Here is a 25,003-nt window from a genome sequence, read left to right as displayed (position 1 = left end):
AAGATAATCTCCAATTGGGAACACAGTTTAGACATAAAGGATGATATAAGCAAATTAGTAGACCATGGCAGAAATTACAGGGGAAGAGTGTATGACCAAACAAGAGATAGAGAGGATCAGAGGAAGTAAAATGATTTTTATATTTCTTGCCTTTTCAATAAGTTGGGAAGGTGGAGGAAGAGAGGAAGGGAGCAAATTTAGAACTGAAAATAAAATTGAATTAAAAAAAAAGAAATGATGAAGGGAATGGTTTCAGATAAACCTGGGAAGACATGGATGAACTGATACAAAGTGAAGTGAGCAGAACCAGGAGAAAAATCTAAAAAGTAACAGCAGTATTGTAAAGATGATCAACTTTGAAAGATTTAATAACTGATCAATACAGAATTCTGAAGGATTCATGATGAGACATGCTATCTACTTCCAGATTGAGAACTGAGGGACCTAGAGTGCAGATTGAAGCATACTTTGTTCTTTATGTTGCTTTTTAAAACATAGCTAATGTGGAAGTTGTACGGCATGACTGTGCATATTTGTATCACATTTTCTTTTTCTTGCCTTCTCAATAAGTGGGGGAGGGAGGGAGGGAGAAAATTTGGAACTAAAAAAGAAAAAGAGACGATGACAATTCCAATAAAAAGTGATAAGGCCCAGGGTAGTGGTTGTGTAAAGTAGAAAAAAAGGAATGGACTTGAGATGTGGAATTGGCGATTAATAAGTCTGATAATTAATTGGATATGGAGGTTAAGGGAAAGGGAAGAGTCAAGGATGACTCTGTGGTTGTAAACCTGGGGTGACTAAGATAAGGGCATGAGATAAGTCACTGAACTGAGATTCAAACCTAGCTCTCCTCTTTTTTTTTTTTAAATGTTGGGCAGCTAGGTGGTGCAATGGATAGAGTATTGGGCCTACAGTTAGACACTTACGAGGAATGTGACCCTGGGAAGATCATTTAATCTCTGTGTCCTTCATTTTCGAATAATAGCACCTACCTCAAAAGAGTGTTGTGAGGAACAAATGAGATAATAATTGTAAAGCACTTAGCACAGTGAGTGCTATATAAATGTTGTTGTTCTTGTTGTTGTTGATGATGATGTTTGGAGATGCTGCAGATTACAATGATTAATTTTTTGGCCATAACAATTCTCAAAGACTGTCTCCTAAGTTGCAAAGAAGTTGAAGTCAGTGTCAGCAGAAAGACACTGACAAAATTAAAAGTCACTGCAATATCAAAGTATTTTTAAGTGTCTTCAAATGTTTGCAGTTTATTACAATCTTTAATAGAGATCAACATAAGAAAAGTAGTTTTAAATAGGTACTTTTAAACTTATTTTGAATATGGATGACTCTACTATAAACATTTGCATTTGAAACTTTAGTTCAACATTTATTAAGCAACTGCTACATGACGGTATTAAATTACTTTATTATTCCAAGTTTAAGGCAGCACAGTTTGTTAAACATAATTATGTATGAAGAAGAGCAATATGTTGAAGAATGTGATAGTCTAATTGATAGATTGAAGGGACATTCGTACTTCTACCTCTGACCATTTCTTCTCTGTCTCCTTTGCTATATCCTAATCCAGATCTTGCCCTCTAACCATAAGTGTCCCTCCAGGTTTTGTCCTGGGTCTTCTCTTCTATTTTCTTTCACTTGATAATCTCCTCCACTCTCAGGGATACAATTACCATCTCTATGCTGATGTTTCTCAAATCATTTTTATCTGCCCCACATTCTCTGTTGACTTCTAATCTCATTTTTCCAGTTGCCTTTCAGACATCTCAAACTGAATGCCCAATAGACATCTTAAACATGTCCAAAACAGAACTTATTATCTTTCCTCCTAAACTCTCCTCCCTCCAAACTTCCCTCTTATTGTCCAGGGCAACACCATCCTTTTAATCACCCAGGTTCACAACCTTGGAGTCATCATGTACTCATTATCTCTCCCCTGCCCTCCCCCTGCCATGCCCCAATATTCAATCTGTTGTCAAGGCCTGTTAATTTCACCTTTGCAGCATCTCTTGAATATACTCCCTTTTCTCCTCTGACACTGCTACCACTCTAGTGCAGGCCTTCATCATCTCCTGGCTGGACTATTACAATAGCCTGCTGATGGGTCTGCCTACCTTAAGTTTCTCCCCACTCCAGCCCATTCTCCATTTAGTCACCAAAGTGATTTTTACCAAAGTACAGGTCTGACCATGTCACATTCCTATTCAATAAATTGCAGTAGCTTCCTATCATCTCCAGTATTAAATACAAAATCTTCTGCATGGTGTTCAAAGCACTACATAACCTAGCCCCCTCCTATTTTTATAGTCTTCTTACACCTGACTCCCCAACACTTTTTGATGCACACTTTCTTACTCTTCCATGAACAAGACACTCCATTTCTCAACTCCAGGTATTTTCTCTGACTGTCCCTCAGGCATTGAATGTTCTCCTTCCTTATCTCCACCTACTGGTGTCCTAGCTTACTTTGTTGTTATTTGTCCTTCATTCTTTATTTTTTGTTTTTGTTTTTGTTTTTTTGGGGCAGGGCAATGGAGGTTAAGTGACTTGCCCAGGGTCACACAGCTAGCAAGTATCAAGTGTCTGAGGCTGGATTTGAACTCAGTTCCTCCTGAATCCAGGGTCGGTGCTTTATCCACTGCGCCACCTAGCCACCCCCTATTTGTCCTTCATTCTTTTTTTTTTTTTTTTTAGTGAGGCAATTGGGGTTAAGTGACTTGCCCAGGGTCACACAGCTAGTAAGTGTTAAGTGTCTGAGGCCGGATTTGAACCCAGGTCCTCCTGACTCCAGGGCCTGTGCTCTATCCACTGCGCCACCTAGCTGCCCCTATTTGTCCTTCATTCTTGAAGAGGACCATGACATTGGGAGGTGATGTTATAACTGGCAGTGAATTGGATTTAAGTGAAGGATGGCTGTGCAAAGTCACCAGCCTCACTCTCTCCTTCAGTGGGTCCAGTGGCAAGATCTATATTGGGATGACTGGAGATGACTCTGGATGTTTGTTTTTTGAGGCAACCAGGGCTAAATGACTTGCCCAGGGTCATACAGCTAGTAAGTATGAAGTATCTGAGGTCAAATTTGAACTCAGATCCTCCTGACTCCAGGGTCAGTGCTCTATTCACTGTGCCACCTAGTTGCTCCTCTAGCTTACTTTAAGTCCAATTTACAAAGTCTTTTCCAATTCCTTTTAATTCTTGTGCCTTATCTCTTTTAATTATTTTCTATTTATCCTGTTTATAGCTTGTTCATACATATTTGTTTGCATGTTGTCTCCCCTATTAGACTGTTAGTTCATTGAGGGCAGAGACTATCCTTTGCTTCTTTTTTTTTAATGCTGTTTTTGTGTGGGGGGGGGGGGGCAATTGGGGTTAAGTGACTTGCCCAGGGTCACACAGCTAGTAAGTGTTAAGTGTCTGAGACTGGATTTGAACTCAGGTCCTCCTGACTCCAGGGCCAGTGCCCTACCCACTGCACCACCTAGCTGCCCCTTTGCTTCTTTTGATATCCCCAACACTAAGAACAGAGCCTGGCACATTGTAGATAATTAATTAATATTTATTGACTTACTGAATTCCATATTTACTTCCTTCTAAAATTCTATCTTTTGATTTAGTCTGTAAAATAGAGCTATCCATAACTTTCCTACATTAGCCTAACCCACCAGGGAAAAGGCAGCACAATAGGAATCCCTACTGCTGGGAAAGACTAAATAGGATTCTTTTGTGATAGTTTGTCTAGTATACCAGGTAAGTATAGAAATAACTTTAAAGCAGACATGTTCTAGGGATTCAAATACATGGCCCCTTTTAACTACAAAGCAATACCTTCCAGCCTCTGTACAGCAATTGCCCTTCTTTGTGTTAACATATTTCAAACTTATGACACAGAAAACTAAAACAGAAGCAAAGAAGCTTTCAGATAAGTAATCTTTTTCTGAAGGTTGATTATAATGTTATAATGGATGACTTGGCATCCATTATAATGTATTGCCTTGGCCAACCCCCCCCCCCAAACCACCAAATCAAAGTATGATTGAAATGATATAAATATATTTGTGCATTATTTATAAAATATATTTGTTGTTGTTATTCAGTCATGTCTGACTCTTTGTGTTCGCATTTGGGGTTTTCTTGGTACAGATAATAGAGTGGTTTGACATTTCCTTCTCCAGGTCATTTTATAGATGAGGAAACTGAGGCAAACAGGGTTAAGTGACTTGCCCAGGGTCACTCAGTTTGTAAGTGTCTGAGGTCAGATTTGAACTCAGGTCTTCCTGAATCCAGGCCTGGCACTCTATTCACTGAACCAGCTAGCTGACTCCTATGCACTGTATCATTAGAATTAAGGTCCTAGAAGAAAACGTATTTCTGGCTCTCAGATTCTTTCCTATAAAATGAAAGTTTTGGACTAGCTGGCCTCTGATAGCCTTTCCAGCTCTAAGTCCTCTAAGTTCTATATTGTAATTGTTATTATTGATTAGGTCCTGTTATTTTACCAGTGCAGCAAGTTCCTAGTGAGAAAACTTCCTCCTATACAGATGGACAACTCTTCTACCATTAAATGCTTTGTAGAGTTGCCTGCAGCACTGAGAGCTTGAGTGGGTTCTTGAAGGTCACACACATAGGATATGCTGGAAGGGACTTGAACCCAGATTGTTATGAACCCAAGGCTTGTTCTCTAACCACTGCTTGTATGCCAGCTACTCTCCTATTTCATGCTATCTCTCTTATTATTATCATTATGTTGTATATTGTTCAGAGCCTAACAATTTACCAAATAAAGATTTTGAAAAGTGAGTGTCTTTCAGTGTGTTAGTTGTAAAGTGATAGGATCATTGGTTTTGTGTCCCTGATGACCTCTGTAGGCTTAGAAACAAAGGTCCCAACAACTCTTCATATTTAACAATTAATTTAGCCGTTATTCAAAAATCATACATTACTCATTCTTTGGAGTGGCAGTGCTGACATTACTCTCAATGAGCAGATATGCAAATGGAAAACAAAGAGAATTGCTGACTTTCCAAGGTTATACAGGAAATTAACTGTGGAGCCAGGGAAAAATCTACAGATTCCCAATTCAAAGATAAGGCAGTTCCCTAAAATAGGTAAATTTGAATTTGCATTTTTAACAATAAGAGCTTATAGCCATGGTACCTTTAGATCATGTGACAAAGTAGAAATAGTGTTGTTTGACTTACTCAGTAGCATATACCTACAGCTGGCCAGTATTATCTACATGTAAAGTAACAAGGAAAGAACAAATATAAACTTCATCTTATGATTTTTCAGATAACACACCAATTGACAAACATTTATTAAGATTTGGTATATATATATCAGATTGCCTGCTCTCTAGGGGAGGGGGAAGGGAGGGGAGGGAGGGAGAAAAATCTGAAATTGGAAAGCCTGTATAAACAAAAGTTGAGAACTATCTTTACATGTAACGGGAAAAAAATAAAATACTTTATTAATTAAAAAAAAGACTTGGTATATATAGGGGCAGCTAGGTGGCACAGTAGATAGAGCACCAGCCCTGGATTCAGGAGGACCTGAGTTCAAATCTGACCTCAGACCCATGACACTTACTAGCTGTGTGACCCTGGGCAAGTCACTTAACCCCAATTGCCTCACCAAAAAAAAAACAAAACACAAACCCCCCCCCCCAAAACAAACAAACAAACAAAAAAAGACTTGGTATATATACCAAACATAATTGGCACTATACTTACAAAGAAAGAAACGTCACAGTCCCTGACCTCAAGGAGTTTATTGTCTCCTGGGGGCATAACAAGATGTATATAAAATATATACAAAGTAGATACAATCAATCAATCAGTAAGCATTAACCTCTTACTACATGATCAACACTGCTTAGCTCTAAAGATAGGAAAAAACCACCACTGGATAGTTTAAAGTTGAACTGTTTAACTCAAAGGGCAAGATTGCAAAAGGAGCAAAGTGAATTCTGAGTAGGGGTGACAGCCTGGGAGAGCAGCAAAGAGTGTATTACAGACAGGATGAAGATTAGTATAAGTGTAGCAAAGAGAGAGATAGCATCACAAGTTATGGCTGGATAGAGAAATGTCTGGAGTTTTCATCATGTAATGAAAAATTTCTGGGTGATCATGATTATTATTCTCTTTGTGTGGCAACAGGGAGTGAATATGTAGATTGTAGGAGTTGAGACTGAGGAACTGGGAAGCCAGGGTGTTTGAGTGAAAATCAACATCTATGGTAAAATCCCCTGGTATGATGACAGGTATTAGTGTGGAGAGGCAGACTATGAACCAGATGCTTAATTTGTTGAGAAAGGAGGCAGAATGACTTTGGGCCAGTAGATATGGAATGTGGATAGAGTGACATATCTGGATAGAATGAACTTCAAAGAAGTTTCTGAGTAATGATGGCATATCACAAATGTTTTTTTCTAATAAAAGTAAAATTGCAGAAATTAAATCTGTGAAATTTGATATGGATATACTCACTACTCATTGCATTTATTTTTATTTTTTATTATCACGAACTTGATAAACATCAATAACAAAACACTTCCTTATTCAAAGGACAGAAAAAGAGAATGATAGATAACATCATATATCTCTTTTATTTGTATTCTTGATTCTTAAAGAATGTATTAAATTTAACATCATAATTATAAGACAGCTCTGATTATGTGTCCCCTGTAGACTTCATTCTGCTCTCTTCTATGTATTTTAAACATTTCATTGATGCTCTTTTCTTATTGGGTGGCAGAGGGTAAGAATATCTATCTTCCTGGTAATTCACCCCTGCAATAAGTAAATGCCTTCCTTTGTAAATAAGTATGGTCAGACAAAACAAATCACACAATGGCACTGTTAGAAAAATATATATTCTATTTTGTAACTCTAATGGATAATCACATAGAAAGGTACAATGGCTTTGAAGTCAGAGGCCCTTGGTTTGAAACTTGCAGTTGGCACCTGCTGTCTGTTTGACCCTGTACAATTCACTTAACCTCAGTGGGCCTTAATTTCATCCTCTATAAAATTAGGGAGTTGCACTAAGTGGTCTCGATCAATCTATGGTCCTATGAATCTCTCTGCCAAAATATATCATCAGTCTCCTAAAGTCATGATTGATCATTGCATTGTTTGTAGTTTATAAGTCTTTTGCAGTTGTTTTCCTTTACATTGTTGGAGTCATTGTATAAATTGTTCTGGTTCTGCTCACTTCATTCCACAATCATTCACTCAAGGCCTTCTAGGTTTTCTCAAATTTGTTCCATTCCTACTTTCTTATGTTATAATAATATTCTACTAAATGTGTATATCATGACTTGTTCAGTTATTTCTCAAATGATGAGCATCCACTTTCTTTCCAGTTCTTTATCATAATAAAATGTGTTCTATTTTGTACACATGGGACCTTTTCCTATGGATTTTTTAAAAATGTCTTTAGGGTATATACCTAATTGTGATATCTTTGGTTCAGAAGTTTAGTGACTTTTGGGGTATAGTTCCAATATTTTAAAAAATGTGACCTGTTAAATCTAGATCCTTTAACCATTCGGATTTTCTCATAGGGTATGATGTGAATTATTGATCTAATCCTAACTTCTGTCAAACTGTTTTTCAGTTTTCCCAGTAGTTTTTCTTGGATAATGAGTACTTACCATACTAATTGAAATCCTTTTAATTTATTGAACACTATGCCATGATTCTGTTTGTGTCCATCTATTTTGTACTGTTCCACTGATCACATATGTTGTTTTTAAAACTAGTACTAAAATGTTTTAATGATTATTACTTTTTAATATACTTTGAAATCTGGTACTACTACATCTCCTTTCTTCCTACTTTTTTCCCATTTACTTAGGTAGAGATTATTGACCTTTTGTTCTTATAGATGAATTTTATTATTATTTTTATCTACTTTTCTATAATGTGACTCTTTGGTAATTTGACTAGTAGGGTAGAGCCTTAAGTTAACTGAGGTAGTATTGTCTTTTTTTTAATTATTTTTTGGCACCTACCCACACATACACATAATTGAGACTACTCTTTGAATTTAGTAAAACTTGGTTTTATGTAGCTCTCTGCTCTGTCAGTTCTATTCATATACCTTGTTGTTTATAACACTTATCACAAAATACTTAATTTGATTTGGTTCTTTGCCTCCGTATTTGAACATTTAATCCTAAGAAAATAACACCTACAGTAATTTATTCATTGTCTGTGTATGTATCAATCACCCTTTACCATGACTTGCCATATCACACACAATCTCTTTTTATTTTGATATTCATTGTAGAAAACTTATGCAACAATAAGTCATTTTTAAGAAAATTTGAAAAATTCAACATGACATGGCTTTGCTAAACAAAATGTCCCTCTTTATATAAGTCCAGAGAAAAGAGAAGAATTCAGCTTCATGGTTGGGTTGATTTTGATTTATGCCTTTAGGTATATAAAAACACACTAACTGAATAATGGAATATTTAATGGACTCTTACGTTGTGATTTTTAATTAGTTGATTTAGCATAGACTACAACCTCAAGGGTACTTTCTAAATGTTCATTTGTACTCTTCTACTTTTCTTATTCTGGGAAAGTGTTTACATTTTGATTTTGATCTTCAGTTTCTTTATAGAGCTCTGTGGTAGCAAAAGCTGAAAACATTTTTCTTGTTGTTTCCTCTTTTTCTTTTGTTCGTCAAGGATAATTTTGATTTTAACATCAGGAATTATGTTCCCCTATTTTGGGGGAGTGAGAGGGGATAATTCCCTAACTGAAATTTTTAAATGGCCAATATTATAAAATGGAATCATAGTTCTGAAGTACCAGTTTTACTTTCTGCCATTGTACACTATACTAAGCAAAAGAATTATAATTATGCAATGAGAGTGATCGAAATGTTACATGTTAGTCTCATTATGGGGTTGATGATATTTGACATTATTATATTATAATTTTTATTATAGATTAATCTATTACTGATTACTGACAGGTATGTGGTTTAGTGATTTCCAAAAGACTACATATTGAATATGTGAAATGAATACAGATTGCAAACTAATTGAACCAAAATATTTCTCTGTTCCTTTTACTTAATTAAAAAAAGTCTCCTCCTTCCCCAGAGTAGTTCTTTCTTTCCAAAAAACATTTTATTTTAATAAATGACAACTGCATTTGGGATTAGAATTGTAAAGGAAATAGCTGCCTTTGGCTACTTCAATAATTAATATTGAAAATGAACAAGTTAAATCGATTTTGAGATTAGTTTTGGACAGAATGGAAAACACAGCTTTAGGCATCTGTTAACTGAATAGCATTATGTTTTCAAGTTCTGGCATTGTTCTCCTGTTTGGAACTCTGTTTAAAATGAAATTATTTGGAAAATTTCCAGATTTCAAATTGTATTTTCAACTTTAAAAATTCTGGAAATTTGATCAGTAAACTTTGAAAACATTGTTTTCTAACCTAAAGCTTTAAAAGTTTAGATATACTTTTAGTGGATCCTTGAATTGTTTTTTATTTATTTGTATGCCTAAACTGGAGTACCCTTTTGAGGATTATACAACTAATTGAGGGGAATTTCTTAGGAAATACATTTCCTAAAGAAATATATTTAATTTTTGTCTTTTTTTCTTTAATGAGTACTCTGTACATTGGCAGAAACTTGAAATTCATTAAACGAATCTTTATTTTCTTTGGTTAGTATAAAAGCAAGAAAGCATCTTAAGATCTTGAGAGGGTAAGAAGAAAAAAAATAATTAATCTAAGTCTTTTTTTTTCTTTTCTTTTCTTTGTTTTTAGTGAGGCAATTGGGGTTAAGTGACTTGCCTAGGGTCATATAGCTAGTAAGTGTTAAGTATCTGAGGCTGGATTTGAACTCAGGTACTCCTGACTCCAGGGCCGGTGCTCTATCCACTGCGCCATCTAGCTGCCCCTAATCTAAATTTTAATAAGTCCATTTTAGGTTCTCTTTTTTTGGAAATTCTTTTCTCCTCTCTCTCCCTACCCCCATAGGGAAAACTTGTGTGTGTGTATGTATATATATATATATACACACTTTATACTGTATGTATCGATATGTATGTGTGTATATATACATATATAAATGAAATTTCATGTATACATATAAATACATACCTACCTGTGTAGAGGCACACAAAATTGGTTAATATTCTTGTTTGTTTTGTACAAAATTTTTGTTTTATATCATTTAGAACAGATTACAGTTTAACAATAGGTAATAGAGTAATATTCTTTTTTTTTTCTCCTTGACTCTGATCTTGTTGCTTCTACCTAAAACATATGGTTCCTGATTGTAAAGAGAAACTCTGGCATGTTGTCAACCATTCCATGTCTTACAAGGTTGGAATAGAGAAAAAAATCATTTGTTCTGTGGTCTATTAAGTACTTTTTTACTTTCTCATAGATATAATATAAGATCTCTTTCCATTTTCTTTGAAATATTGACCAATAAATGACTAATAAATCAATTTATTTAAAAATAACATTTATTCTGTTTGTCAAGTATGGGAAGCAAGTATTTTTGCAGCTATGTTTTCTTCTGTTTTATTTTTCCATTCTTATGCATCATTTCAGTTTTGTGTTGTTTGAATCATGGAAAAATTTACTGAAAATATACATATATGTATTCTACTCAAAATGGAGCCAGCTTGACAAAGCTAGTTGGTGAGTTCTATGATACTAAAATTCTTTAGATGTTCATTGTATTTGAAAATAAAAAATATGTAATATAAATCTAGTACTGTTTTTGTAACCTTAGAAGAAAAATCCTTTGGGTTAGAAATTGCTTTTTAAAGGACTATTTAATTCCTCAGTATTACAAAGTATGGGGGCAGCTAGGTTGCGCAGTGGATAGAGCACCGGCCCTGGAGTCAGGAGTACCTGAGTTCAAATCCAGCCTCAGACACTTAACACTTAGTAGCTGTGTGACCCAGGGCAAGTCACTTAACCCCAATTGCCTCACACACACACACACACAAAAAGCTTTTAAAAAAAAAAGAAAGTATGTATAAAGAATTAGAAAGATTATCTCTAAATTAAAATAAACAAATCAGAACTATCCTCTAGAATTTTGTTTTTAAAAAATACATATGAGGGGCAGCTAGGTGGTACAGAGGAAAGAGTACCCACCCTGGATTCAGAAGGACCTGAGTTCAAATCCGACCTCAGACACTTGACACTTACTAGCTGTGTGACCCTGGGCTAGTCACTTAACCCCAATTGCTCTGCCAAAAAAAAAATACGTATGGTGCTTTTGACTGCAGCTATAAAATATAACCAAATTAGTTCAAAATGTATAGCACATTCTTATAGGAACTTTCAGATATCAATCACTATTTATTAAACACCTACTATTTACCAATCACTGGGCTAAGTACTGGATATATAAAGTATATTTAAATTATAATTTTAAAAAATTCTTGGTATTGTTAGTAGATCTAAGCCAGAAAAACTCCTTAAAAACATTAGAAAAGGGGAAGCTAGGTGGTACAGCAGATAAAGCACTGGCCTTGGATTCAGAAGGACCTGAGTTCAAATCCAGCCTCAGACACTTGCCACTTACTAGGTATGTGATCCTGGGCAAGTCATTTAACCCTCATTGCCCTGCAAAAAAAAAAAATTAGAAAATAATTTCATTTGTAACAATTCAAATGGTCACCACTGGGTAAAGGGGGAGGCTGAGGTGCTTGCTCTTTTCTTTATTTCATTAAGGGGCCTCTAGCTTTGGATCCTGAATCAGGGTAGCTAGATGGCACAGTAGATAGAGCACTGGGCCTGGAATCAGGAAGATCTGAATTCAAATCTGGCCTCAGACACTTACTAGCTGTGTAATCCTGGGCAAGTCAATTCACCCGTTTTTGCCTCATTTCCTTATCTGTAAAATTGGGATAACAGTAGTTGCAAGTCACTGCCATTTCCTTAATGGTAAACCACTCCAGCATCTTTGCCAAGAAAAGCCTATGGACAAAAGTTCATAAGTCACATAGAATCAGACATGACTGAACAACAATGACAAAGCTCTGGATTCACTCTTTGGGGGGGGGGGGGCGGCAATGAGGGCTGACTTGCCCAGGGTCACACAGCTAGTAAGTGTCAAGTGTCTGAGGCCAGATTTGAACTCAGGTCCTCCTGAATCCAGGGCTGGTGCTTTATCCACTGTGCCATCCAAGCTGCCCCTGGATTCACTCTTGAAGGATGTGTTTACTAGTGGGGAAGCCTAGTCTCTGAAGAGAGGAGGGCTCAGATTTTTTTCCCCTCAACTTTTTCTGGGTTGTTACTCCCTACCTCAGAGCCCCAGGAAGAATCATTTAAAGCTAAGTTTGGTTCACATCTAGGGTCTCACAAAGTTTCTCAATGTGCAATGTAGATCACGTATGGATAGTAATTTCCACCACACAGAAGTGCTAAAACAAAAGACTACACACATACATATACAGACTCATACACAGAAGATTAGTAAGTACATGTTGACAAAAACCTTAAAACATGAAGCAGTAACTTGCAACTACTATTATACTCTCTTAGGCAGTTTATACTTAACATTAAAACATGAGATTCTTTGTAAGACTGATAGATTAGCATTTCCCCTTTACCCTCAGACTGGCACCATCCAAACATGTCCAGCAAGATCCATGTCTTCTGAAAAGCCAAGCCAGGGTTTGGGGGTTCCTTCATCTCTCTGTGGTAATCTCTGAGAAGGGTCTAGTTGCAGAATACTTCCTGCAGCCAGTTAGATCTTATTGAGGGATCCCAGATCTTCCAAACTCTTTAACTGCTTCCAATGTGGGATCCATACATCTTAATATCACTCTTTCATGTCCAAGGAAGATGCATTATCAGAAGAGGCAGTCATGGTCCCAGTGCTCTCAGGCTTGCCTAGATAAACTAGGCATCTACTGTCTTGTACTCATAGCCACCATGCTACTGGGGTCAGGAAAGGCTCCCTTCTCCCACCTCTCATAAGAAATTCCAAAGTTATGTGATGTCACATGTTCTAGGGAGAAAAAAGAAGAGAGAAGAGAGAAGAATCCATCACTCCTTTTATTTTTTGTGTGTTTATTTGTTTTGTTTTTGGGGGGCAATGAGGGTTAAGTGACTTGCTCAGGGTCACACAGCTAGTAAGTGTCAAGTATCTAAGGTCAGATTTGAACTCAGATCCTCCTGAATCCAGTCAGTACTTTATCCACTGTGCCACCTAGCTGTTCCCATCACTCCTTTTAAACTAACATAATACCCTGACCCTGTTTCTTGGGTGTTGGAGGAGGTGGATGGAATGTGAGTGGTCAAGAGGAAGGGGCCTTTAAGTGTTTGCTATATCATCTCAAAGCACCAAGTCCTTCAAAGCTGAATACATGTTTCCTCTGGAGTGGTCAGAGAGAAGATCAGCAATCCCTGGGGTAGGCTCTATCTAGAGCAGACCACAGGGTATGCCATTTGCCTACCTTGCACATATGTTAGGTTTAACTACTATAGTTTTTTTTAGGTGGGGAGAAAAGTAGGTCTATATCTGTGATTTCATTGGGTCAGGGAATTCCTAGTGAAGAAACTCTCCCTACAAAGCAGATGGACTACTTAGAGTGTTCTTCAACTAATGGTGTTAGTTGTCTGTGGCACTGAAAAATTAAGCGACTTGTCTAGGGTCACACAGTCAGTATGTGTCAGAGGTGGCACTTGAACTCAAATCTTCCTGTCTATGAGGCCATCTCTCTATCCATTATAGTGTGCTACCTCTCCTTTCTTTACATTATATAAATTATGAAGGGATGATCAGTTGTATTTATTTCCCTTTCCATTTTGTTTTTCATTCTGCTGGAGATGATTCTTCATATGGTGACAAAACTATCATAATTTATTCCATTCAGCAGGCATTTATTATGTACTTTCTATGTGCCAAGTATTTACTATGCTAGGTACTTCAGCACTGGAGTGGAGCCAAGATGGCGGAGGAAAGACTGTGACTCTCCTGTGCTCCTGACAAATCCATCCACATACCTCCAAAAATAATGCCATAAGACAACTCCTGGAGCAGCATAACCCACAAAAGAACAGAGTGAGACTATTTTCTAGCCAAAGACAGCTTAATTAGGCGACTGGGATCACCTACTATACCAGGGTGATAGAGGAGCTCAGCACGTGGTGCAGATCCAGCCCCAGGCAGGCTGTGCCTACAGAATCTCACAATCTTTAGCAGCTTCTTCTCAAATTCAGCTCATGGACTGGTGAGGGGGTCCAGCAGTTGGCTGGGGGGAAATACCTGTGGTCTCTACTGGAGCTAAGTCAGAGCGCTCATATTCTGAACCAGCAAGCAGACTTGAGCAGTAGCAGCCCAGTGAGAGAGGGGCACAGGCACGTCAAGCTTCCAACCATAGAGAATCATATTTCAATCAGACTTATGCTTCTGGGTTAAAGAGAAAGCTGGTCGTGGTTACTTACAGGCCAGGTGGGCTGAGAACAAGCCTGATCGTATCCCTTGGGATCCCCTGTAGCTTGGGACAGTGCATCCTGGAAGCAGCACTACAGTTAAGAAGGAGTTAAAAGCCATGAAATAGGCTGTCAAGATGAGCAGGCCGAGAAAGCAGCAGACCATCGAAAGCTTCTTTGGTGACAAGGTAGATCAAAATACACCCTCAGAAGAAGATAATAACAAAATCAAAGTTCCTACATCCAAAGCTTCCAAGAAAAATATGAATTGATCTCAAGCCATGGAAGCTCTCAAAAAGGACTTTGAAGATAAAATAAGAGAGGTAGGGAGAAAAGTTAGAGAGGTAGAGGAAAAAAATGGAAAGAGAAATCAGAGTGATGCAAGAGGGTCATGAAAAAAAGTCAACAGCTAGATACTTCAGGATACTGAGAAAAAATGAAGCAATCTCAGTTTTCAAGGAGTTTATATTTTACTGGCAGCATACAAATTGTTGGCACTGTGAGGTTATTTTGTCTGAGGACACATGCAGAGCATCACCTATAACTCCATAAATTAATATAACTTGTGATTCTGAAGAGAGATGGTATCTGGCATCTTTTTGTTTCAAGGTCCTGGTTGCGACTTGCATTCACTGGTTTCTATTCTTCCTATCAAGTGTGATTCCTGGTTGGTTAGGAAACTCTTACACATCTCATTGCACCATTAGTGTCTTATAAATGGATGTGTTCTCCAAAGCTTCATGGGAGAATCACATTTTCTCATACTCTGAAAACTTGTAGAGGTCTTCTATTATGTGTCTATAACTCCCTAGTCTTTCACCATTTTAAGTTAGAGAATTTGGTTGAGTGTTAGTAGCTTGCAGAAAAGAGCAAGGATAGTGTCTATAGAGACAGGTAACTGGAGAAAAGACAAGAACCATTAGTCTGTCTTCAAAATACAAAGATTAGCTTTTTATCCCATTATATCAGAAGGGACAATACCAAAAGGAAAAAAGAAAGGATTATTGTATTAGGATGAGGCATAAACATGGCCTTATTGTCAACAAAGAATATACTTTGAGGACTAACGAATAGCCAAACACGTGAACAGATGGCAGAGATGCCATAATCTAAAATCATCAAGGCATTTTTGGCAAACAACTGAGTTTTCTCCAAGGAAACATCTGCCTGACTGTAATGTGGGCCTTACTTTTTTTTAAACTGCTTTTCCAGTTTATTCAAAAAACTATCGCTAAGCCCATGTCCTATATGTCTAGTCTTTCTTCTAGCTTCATTACTGGATCTGCTTTGCTTTTGCTTTTTGGGGATTCCTCTTAATTCTATTATTTCTGCTAAGGTGTTTTTCTAAAGCCTAATTCCCCATTCTCTAATATTTATAAACCTCTTACACTGGTCCACATCCTTTTTATAAAGTGTGTTTTGTCTCCAAATATTTTAGCGAGGAATTTTTTCCCCTTAGTCAACTCCTAAAATAATTGCATTTACCTCCATGTTATATGCCAAACTTTGAAATGTGTATGAGTTGAATAGAAAATTATAGAGCAAGGACTGAGATCTGAAATATATAAGAAATAGAAAAATATTTCAGTACTGAACTAGGAGTCAAGGGACCTAGGTTCTTTTCCAAACCATTTTAATGACTTCAGCTAAAATTACATTTTGCCTGTTTCTTTACACCAAAAATATAAATATAAATATTATAGTTTCTTCTATGAACCAATAAGAGAACTGAGAGAGAGAGAGAGAGAGAGAGAGAGAGAGAGAGAGAGAGAGAGAGAGAGAGATGTAACTTCCTTTTCTTTGATCATACTGGCCTGAATTCTGAAGAATCAATTTCTGAAGATATCTGTATAATTCCTGGAAAGTTTTTTGGGGAAAAAAAGATTGCTATCCAGAGATGCAGTTCACATACACTGAATATAGATGGATTAAACCAGAAGGTATAAACATCAGGAAGGCAATATAATTTGGAATTGTTGATTCAGATTCTACCTCTAGATTTATGGGATAGGGACAACATACATAGATCTTTTTTTTTTAATTTTTTTTTTTTTAGTGAGGCAATTGGGGTTAAGTGACTTGCCCAGGGTCACACAGCTAGTAAGTGTGTGTTAAGTGTCTGAGGCCGGATTTGAACTCAGGTACTCCTGACTCCAGGGCCGGTGCTCTATCCACTGCGCCACCTAGCTGCCCCCAACATACATAGATCTAAGGAGATAGAAAAGAGCATCAAATTTGGCAGACTAGCCATTGGCACAATATAAGTAAGCATAATGTTCTGTGTATCCTGGAAACCAGCAGGAGTCTAAAAAACTGCAATTTGGTGGTTCAGGTCTTTCCATTATGATTACATATGACTGGCACTTATGAACAAGATGTCCACAAAAAAAGTAAATTGGTTGATGCATTTACTGAATTATTTTTTTAAATAAAAAGCATTTTTTTTTGTCTTTTTGTTTCTCCCCTAACCTAAAAGAAAGTCAAATGTGTGTGTGTGTGTGTGTGTGTGTGTGTATAAATAAATTTTTAAATATAGGACTTTGTCCTCTATCTTTGATCTTTGGGGTATAGACCTAGTAGTTTTATCACTGAGCATATACAACTTAATAAGTTTTTGGCGCAGTTCCAAATTGCTTTTTAGAATGGCTGAACTAACTTGCATTTGTTTGTTAATTCTGTCTTATAAAAGCATTATAGCATTCATAAAAGACTTTTTAATGTTTGCAAAGAGTTCTACTTATGTTATCTTATTTGATCCTCAACAATTCTGTGAGGTAGGTGCCTAATATTGTTCCTGAGACACAGATGAGGGAACTGAGACTGAGAGAGGTTAAATAACTTGTCCAGAGTCATAGAGCTAGGAAGTATCTGAGATAGGATTTGAACTGAGGTCTTAGTGACTCCAAGTTTGGCTTTCTTTCCACTATGCTAACATAAAATATATTTTTAAATGTTAAAAAAAATAATTGGAAGTATATTAAGTTCAATAAATAAATTTTAAATAGATAGTTTATAGACTTTAAGAATGATTTTTTTTTTCACAGAACAGGGTCAGGATAAAGCCAGTAGATATTTGTATTTAGGAAATGCATGTGACCCAGAAGACAGAGCATGAGTCACCCTGATGATGTATTACAACACTTGACGGTCTGTTAGATTTTGGCATATTTGAGAGTTTTAGGATGAAAAGAGCTTTTAGGAAGCTTTATAAATATACCAAACTGACAAAAGAAAGTCCAAAATGAAAAGCTTGTAAAGTTCTTTTAAAAGAAAGAGTTAACTATCTTGATAAATGTTTTAGAAAGTATATAGGTTATATTGCATAGGATGGTTTGGTGAAAAGAACATGGATTTGAAACTAGAGCATTTTAGTTTGAATGTCAGCTTTACTACTTACTGACCATTTAACTGTCAGCAAGTAATTTTACCTCTCTGAGCCTCAGTTTCCTGATCTGTAAATGAGGGGGTTGGACCAGATGATCCCTAAGGTTCCTCTTAACTCCAAATCCTATGGAATTGTTAGAAAAAGAGAATTAAAATTGAGTATCTATTCCATAGAGTAAGGTAATACCATTAAAATTAGATAACAAAATATACATCTGACAATGGCATTTAAACAGAAATATAGGTTTATAATTGAAGGTAGGTGTTACTTGCTCATCAAAGAATTATAACTGTGGGTAGTTAGGTGATGCAGTGGATAAAGCACTGGCCCAGGATTCAGGAGGACCTGAATCCAAATCCATCCTCAGACACTTGACACTTACTAGCTGTGTGACCCTGGGCAAGTCACTTAACCCTCATTGCCCTGCCCCCCCCCAAAAAAGAACCTCAGAATTATAACTATGGACTGCAGAAATCATGGGTTTCATTTCTACTTTACATGGTATTATTCCTTAATATTTGGAACATTATATTCCCAGTAGGTTAGTTGTAAAGCAAAAGCTTGTATATTTAAACTCTATTCTCCCACCAAATTCAATATATTGTTGTTTGGTCATTTTCAGTTGTGTCCAACTCTTTATGACCTCATCTGGGGTCTTCTTGACAGAGATACTGGAGTGGTTTGCCATTTCATTTTCTAGCTCCAGATGAGGAAACTGAGTCCAAGAGGGTTAAGTGAGTTGCCCAGAGTCACATAGCTAGCAAGTGTCTGAAGCTAGATTTGAACTCAGGAAGATGAGTCTTTTTGACTCCAGGCCCAGAACTCTATCCACTGCACCATCTAGCTACCCCTCCAAATTCAGCATATAATACAATAAAATATAATATACAGTTCAAATACTATAACATTGTAGCTACATGCCTTTTTTTTTTAAGTGAGGCAATTGGGATTAAGTGACTTGCCCAGGGTCACATAGCTGGTAAGTGTTAAGTGTCTGAGGCCGGATTTGAACTCAGGTACTCCTGACTCCAGGGCCGGTGCTCTATGCATTGTGCCACCGAGGTGCCCCCTACATGCCTTTTTAAAAGGAGCCCAGGGGCAGCTAAGTGGCACAGTGGATAGAGTACCGGCCCTGGAGTCAGGAGTACCTGAGTTCAAATCCGGCCTCAGACACTTAACACTTACTAGCTGTGTGACCCTGGGCAAGTCACTTAACCCCAATTGCCTCACCAAAAAAAACCAAAACAAAACAAAACAAAAAAACAAAAAACAAAAAACAAAAAGGAGCCCAGAATGTACTACTGTAACATTTAAAGCGGCAGGTTGATATAAAGGAAAACATCATATATGGGAAAAATAAATAGCTGATTTTTACAGCTCCTCTAAGGTTTGTAGAGTACTTTCATTTGATTCTATCAAAAGCCTTGTGGAGAAAGAACTGTGGAGTATAGATGCTGATTGAACCATATTATTTCTTTTGTTTTGGGTGCTGGTTTTTTTTTTTCTATTTTGAGGTTTTGCATCACTGCTCTGATTTTTTCTCTTGTAACAGGATTAATGCAGAAATAGGATTAATGTTATTATGTGTATATATATGTGTGTGTATATATATATATGCATATGTATAGAGATATATAGATATAACCTATATCAGATTACCTGCTGTCTAGGAGAGGGGGGAGGGAGGGGAGGGAGGGAGAAAAATCTGAAATTGTAAAGCATGTATAAACAAAAGTTGAGAACTATCTTTACATGTAACGGAAAAAATAAAATACCTTATACATTAAAAAAAAAAGTCTTGTGGAGCTACATACTATAGGTATTAGTATTATTGTACCCATTTTATAGATAAAGAAATTGATGCTTTAAAAGGTTAGATCACTTGCCCATGTTCACACAAGTGTCAGAGGCAGGAAATGAATGACTACAATTCTTTTTTTTTTTTTTGTGGGGCAATGGGGGTTAAGTGACTTGCCCAGGGTCACGCAGCTAGTAAGTGTCAAGTGTCTGAGGCCGGATTTGAACTCAAGTACTCCTGAATTCAAGGCCAGCGCTTTAACCACTGCGCCATCTAGCTGCCCCTTACAATTCTTCTTGATTCCAACTTCAGTGCTCTTTCTACCACACCAGCTCACAGGATAAAGGTACAAAAATGGAAAATTCCAGAAAATGTGATAATTGTTATAATAGAATTTGGTAGTAGAAGCAGGAAGGAAGAGAAAGGACATTAGGATCATATTCCTTTTCCTGTGAAACATTGCCCTTTTGCTTTGTGTATGAGAAAAATATGGAGTAGAGAGAAACTTTGCCTATAGGCATTTCAATAAAGGTTTTTCCTCCTACCATATCTTTACCTGTTGTTTCATTATTGCCTAGAAAAATAATAGTCCTTTTTAATGCCTCTCTCTTTGTGTCCTTGTTTGTAAAATTGGGGATTAAATTGCTGGTAGAGTGATATCTCATTTATTATTAGGAGCATAAGATTTTCATATGAAGTTTTCAGAAATATCCCTGTGGTTTTTATAAAAATAATTTTTATGGACATAGTTCTTCAACGTATTACACACTTTGCTACCTTCTTAAACAGAATAAATTAAATACAATTTAGCTTTTTCTTGATGACTCAGAGTTACCATTATGAACTTCAATTATTGTAGTATCCTGTGATGTTCTTTCAGGATCTTATTCAATCAAGAAACATTTATTTTTTTTTCTTTTGAACTAGAAAATCATCAACAAACATGAATATTTCCACATACAAAGAAGGCCAGGAAGAAGATTGCTTGTGAAACTGTGAATCGATTACAAACAAGTTTTTTTTTTTTAAACCCACATATTACTTTTTTTTTTTTGCAGGGCAATGAGGGTTAAGTGACTTGCCCAGGGTCACACAGGTAATAAGTGTTGAATGTCTGAGGTCTGATTTGAACTCAGGTCCTCCTGAATCCAGGGCTGGTGTTTTATCCACTGCACCACCTAGCTGCCCCACATATTACATTTTAGTCGTACCAACATTGTCCTTCTGACTGTATCCCTTTCTGAACTTCTTGCTCTCGTGTATTTTTAGAATGTTTCATTTACATTCATTTTTTCTTTTTTTATATCACTCTTACTTACCACCCCATTCTCCTAACCCCCAAATACAGTCTTTCTCCTGTAATAAGTATAGCCAAGGAAACAAATTTTTGTTGTCTTCCCAGTGTCTGTAAATGAATGTCTCATTTTGTACCTATGGTCTGTCATTTCTCCATCACGAGGTGGGAGACATGCTTCATCAGTTTTCTGGAGTCATGATTGGTAATTGCATTTATAAGAGTTGGTAACAAGTATTAAATGTCTATGTGCTAGGCATTATACTAGGTGATAGAAATGCAAAGATAAAAGTAAAACAATCCTTGTACATATAGTGGTACACTTACTAACTATATGACCTTGGGCAAGTTACTTAACCCTGTTTGCCTTGGTTTCCTCATATATAAAATGAGCTTGAGAAGGAAATGTCAAACCATTCCAGAATCGCTGCCAAGAAAACTTCAAATGGGGTCATGAATAATTGGACTTCTGTCTGAACAACAAAACATATAAAGGTATATACAAAATAGATATAATGTAACCTTGGGTGGGGGATAGTTTGGGGAAATCCTCATGCATAAGAGGACCTTAAGCTAAATCTTGAAAACTTGGAATTTAAGAGGCAGAGATGGGGAAGAAGTGCATTCCACGTAGAGGGGACAGCCAGTGCAAAGGACAGAGATGTGAGACGAAGTCTTGTGTGAGAGGAACAGTAACTTTCTTTGCCAGGCAAGAAAACCAGTTTGGCTGGATTGTAGGCTGTGTGGAGGGGAATGATGTGTAATAAGGGAAAGGCAGAATGGATCTAGTCTGTGAAGGGTTGTAAATGCCAAACAGAAGAGTTTATATTTGATTCTGGAAGTAATAAGAACTATTGGGATTTATGCAGTAAGGCGTTGACATAGGCCAGACATGCCTAATGGAAATCACTTTGTCAGCTTTGTGGAGGATGGATTAGAGTGAAAAGTGAGTGGAAGTAGGGGATACCAATTAGGAAACTATTGCAATAGTCCGGGCAAGAGGTGCTAAGGGCCAGGATGGTATGTGAGTGGAGAGAAGGGGAAATATGCAAAAGATGTTGGGGTGTGTAGGGCCAGTTTGCAATGACAGTAAATGACCCCAGGCCATTCCTTTTGAGTTCTTTCATCAGCTTTCTGCAGGTTTTTCATTCTCTAACTTCACAATTAGTTGTCATTTTTTACTGTACCTCTCTCTAGCATTCTCTTGATACACCATCTTGTCATATCTTTTGCTTATTCTGCTCTTCTGTGGGGTCTGAAAACTGATAACCTACTGTTATAACTGTGTATAAGTTCAGAGTAAATTAGGTCTGAATGAGAGCCTGAGGGGTTACTTTGTAAGAAAAGTACAGACTTTGTGATAATTATTTTGACTGTTCTGTGGTCTTTTTTGCTTAGTCACTGGCTTTTGTCACTGTTGCATAGTTGAATTTGCTCTATTAGTGACTTCTAGATAAGTGATGTTACTATATCTCAGAACTGGAAAGAAAACTTCTGACATATCTCCTGTATTATGCATAGACATTAGGATAGTGTTTTCTAAACCCTAGCTTCTTAAACTGTGGGTCACAACCCCATATGGGATCATGTAACTGAATGTGGGGTCACAAAAAATTTGGCAACAGTGAAAGGTTATGTATTTTATATACCTATATACCTAGGATTGCTTAAAAATTTCTTGGGCAAAAAGGTGTCACGAGTGGAAACAGTTTAAGAAACCCTGTTCTAAACTATGTAGCAATTCCCTTCCATCTTTACCAAAAAAAAAAAAAAAAGATCCTCCTCACTTTTTTTTTTTTTATAAATGGTTAATCTTTTATTGGAGGGAAGAAAACATTACACTATATTTCAGGTAAACCAATTCAGGGGCTCAGGGGCTCAGGGGCTCAACTGGTGGGGTACCAGTTTGTAATGGGTTCCACAGTTAGCGCAACACCATGTCTGGCCTTTATGAAGCCAGAACCAGATGACTGCACTGTTGTCCTCTTCGTGGATACAGCCCACTATTCGCTTGTCAGTGATGGAAGGGACCAGGTCTGGCTCCTCCTTAGTCTCTGGAGCTGCCTTTGGGGCTAGCATATTGTAGGGATCCAAATCATTCCTTGCAGCCATCATAATCTCTCTCTCCAAACCAGCAGCCTGCTCTTCATCAGAAGGGATGCCTCCTCCACTTGCCATGGAACGAGCGGCAGCCCAAGCCGGGCCATAGGCCCTCAAGGCCTGGACTGCCAATGCCTCGGTGCCCCGCAGTAACCTTGAAGCCATCACGACTGAGATAGCTATGAGTGGTTGTTACAGCGGTGCTTCCAGAATCCCTCCTCACTTTTCATAAAACCATATGCCAAAAATAATCTTCTTATCCCATTTTATTTTAAATAAAATGAATTTATTTGGTTTTATAACCCACAAAATAGAGCAAAATAACATCATACACAAATATTTATTAATAAAATCATTAACATTTGTATTTATAAGTTAGAAAATAATAACCCATAATATTATGATTTGTGAAAGGTAGTGTGTCACAGTGGATAGAAAACTGGCCTTAGAGGCAGGAAGAACCATATTCCCATCTTGCTTCTAACATAATATTGATTGTGTTATCCTAGGCAACTCACTTAATCTTTCAGGATTTCCAGATAACACTGTAAGACCATCAGTTGCAGAACAGGTCTTGATCTGCATTGGTAGAGGGAAGCTTTTTCACAGGAAGTTCCCTATACCCGTAAGATCATGAGCACATTTTTAAAAACTTGATTATTATTATTTTTTAGTGAGTCAATTGGGGTTAAGTGACTTTCCCAGGGTCACACAGCTAGTAAGTAAGTGTTAAGTGTCTGAGGCTGGATTTGAACTCAAGTACTCCAGGGCCAGCGCTCTATCCACTGTGCCACCTAGCTGCCCCTAAAAATTTTGATTATTAATGTGATGAGTGGGCTTGCATTTTGGTGCAGTGTCTTAATATGTGCTATCATTGATCATATTTTTGAAGTAGTAGAGTATGTGGAAGATGCCCTATCTTCCCATCCTAGCCTTGATGTTCCTATCAAGACACTACTGTGAGTCTTGATAGAATAAACATAATGTCAGTCACAAACAGGAGGTCATCCATGAACAAGATGAGAACCCCGCCATCTATAGATAATATCTCATCTATTTGAACTTTGTGCAAGACATCATCCATCATAATGGGAAATATGATTACTTTGGGAGGTCCTGTCCTTAAGAACAGGCTGAGGGAGCAGCTAGATGGCGCAGTGGATAAAGCACTGGCCCTTGATTCAGGAGGACCTGAGTTCAAATCTAGCCTCAGACACTCGACACTGACTAGCTGTGTGACTCTGGGAATGTCACATTGCCCCACAAAAAACAAAAAGCAAAACAAAACAAAATTTAAAGAACAGGCTGAGTGGAGCATTTAGCAGGCAAGGTGGTTGGGTCAATGTCAGATTAAATTAACATTAAGTTTCTGGAGCTATAAACTCCTTCAAATGGCTAGCTATTCTTTAGAATATAAAAGCAGTTTCTGGCTGGTTATTAAGCCCTGGTTGCTACTGAACAGATGATACTGGGTCATATCCTCACCCTTTATCCATAGTTACCCGTTATGAGTTGGGTGGTACAAGACAGTCTAATATAAAGCAGAGCAGGCCACAGGAGGCTTCTTTTGTTAAATGGAAATGGTATGCTTAAGATTATGTTGGACCAGGGTGCTCAGGTGGTAGTACCATTAACTAATGGGTTGTGATTTTGCTGGAAGCTCAGACCTACAGTCCTAGCCCCAGTGCTTTGCTTTCGACAGGACTTAATTATATTGATCCTCTTTCCTATCAGAGGAAACGGGACTTATCCTTACTACAGTTGATCCTTATTATATGCCATTGAAGTGCCACTTAAGTCCACTGCCAAAGCAGGCACAATTAAAGCTTTTACAATTGATAACACTTTTGCTATTTTCTTATGGGCCCTCCAAAGCACTGTCTCTCTGCAGGGGACTCATTTTAGTACAAAGCAAGTTTGATATTCGTTGGACCCACTACTGTTTTATTTGCTGGGTTTTTCTTCTCTTT

The 25,003-nt window shown here is 37.3% G+C and overlaps 2 protein-coding genes across 2 annotated transcripts in view; one reads left to right on the top strand and one right to left on the bottom strand.

Annotated features, from left to right (window-relative positions):
- Positions 1-25,003, top strand: part of PPM1E (protein phosphatase, Mg2+/Mn2+ dependent 1E) — a 247,924-nt gene that overhangs the window by 13,602 nt on the left and 209,319 nt on the right. The window lies entirely within an intron of this gene.
- On the bottom strand, positions 22,812-23,198 carry LOC122753422 (cytochrome c oxidase subunit 5B, mitochondrial-like). The gene has a single exon (XM_044000810.1). The coding sequence runs from the start codon at positions 23,196-23,198 to the stop codon at positions 22,812-22,814; it is 387 nt and encodes a 128-aa protein (XP_043856745.1).

The sequence above is a fragment of the Dromiciops gliroides genome, chromosome 4 (assembly GCF_019393635.1).
Source record: "Dromiciops gliroides isolate mDroGli1 chromosome 4, mDroGli1.pri, whole genome shotgun sequence".
Taxonomy (NCBI): Eukaryota; Metazoa; Chordata; class Mammalia; order Microbiotheria; family Microbiotheriidae; genus Dromiciops; species Dromiciops gliroides.
Note: the sequence above shows the minus strand (reverse complement) of the source record. Positions and strands in the feature narration are given on the sequence as shown.

What these genes read in the sequence shown, in the direction of transcription:
- LOC122753422 (XM_044000810.1), bottom strand. Translation starts at nt 23,198, where the DNA reads ATGGCTTCAAGGTTACTGCGGGGCACCGAGGCATTGGCAGTCCAGGCC.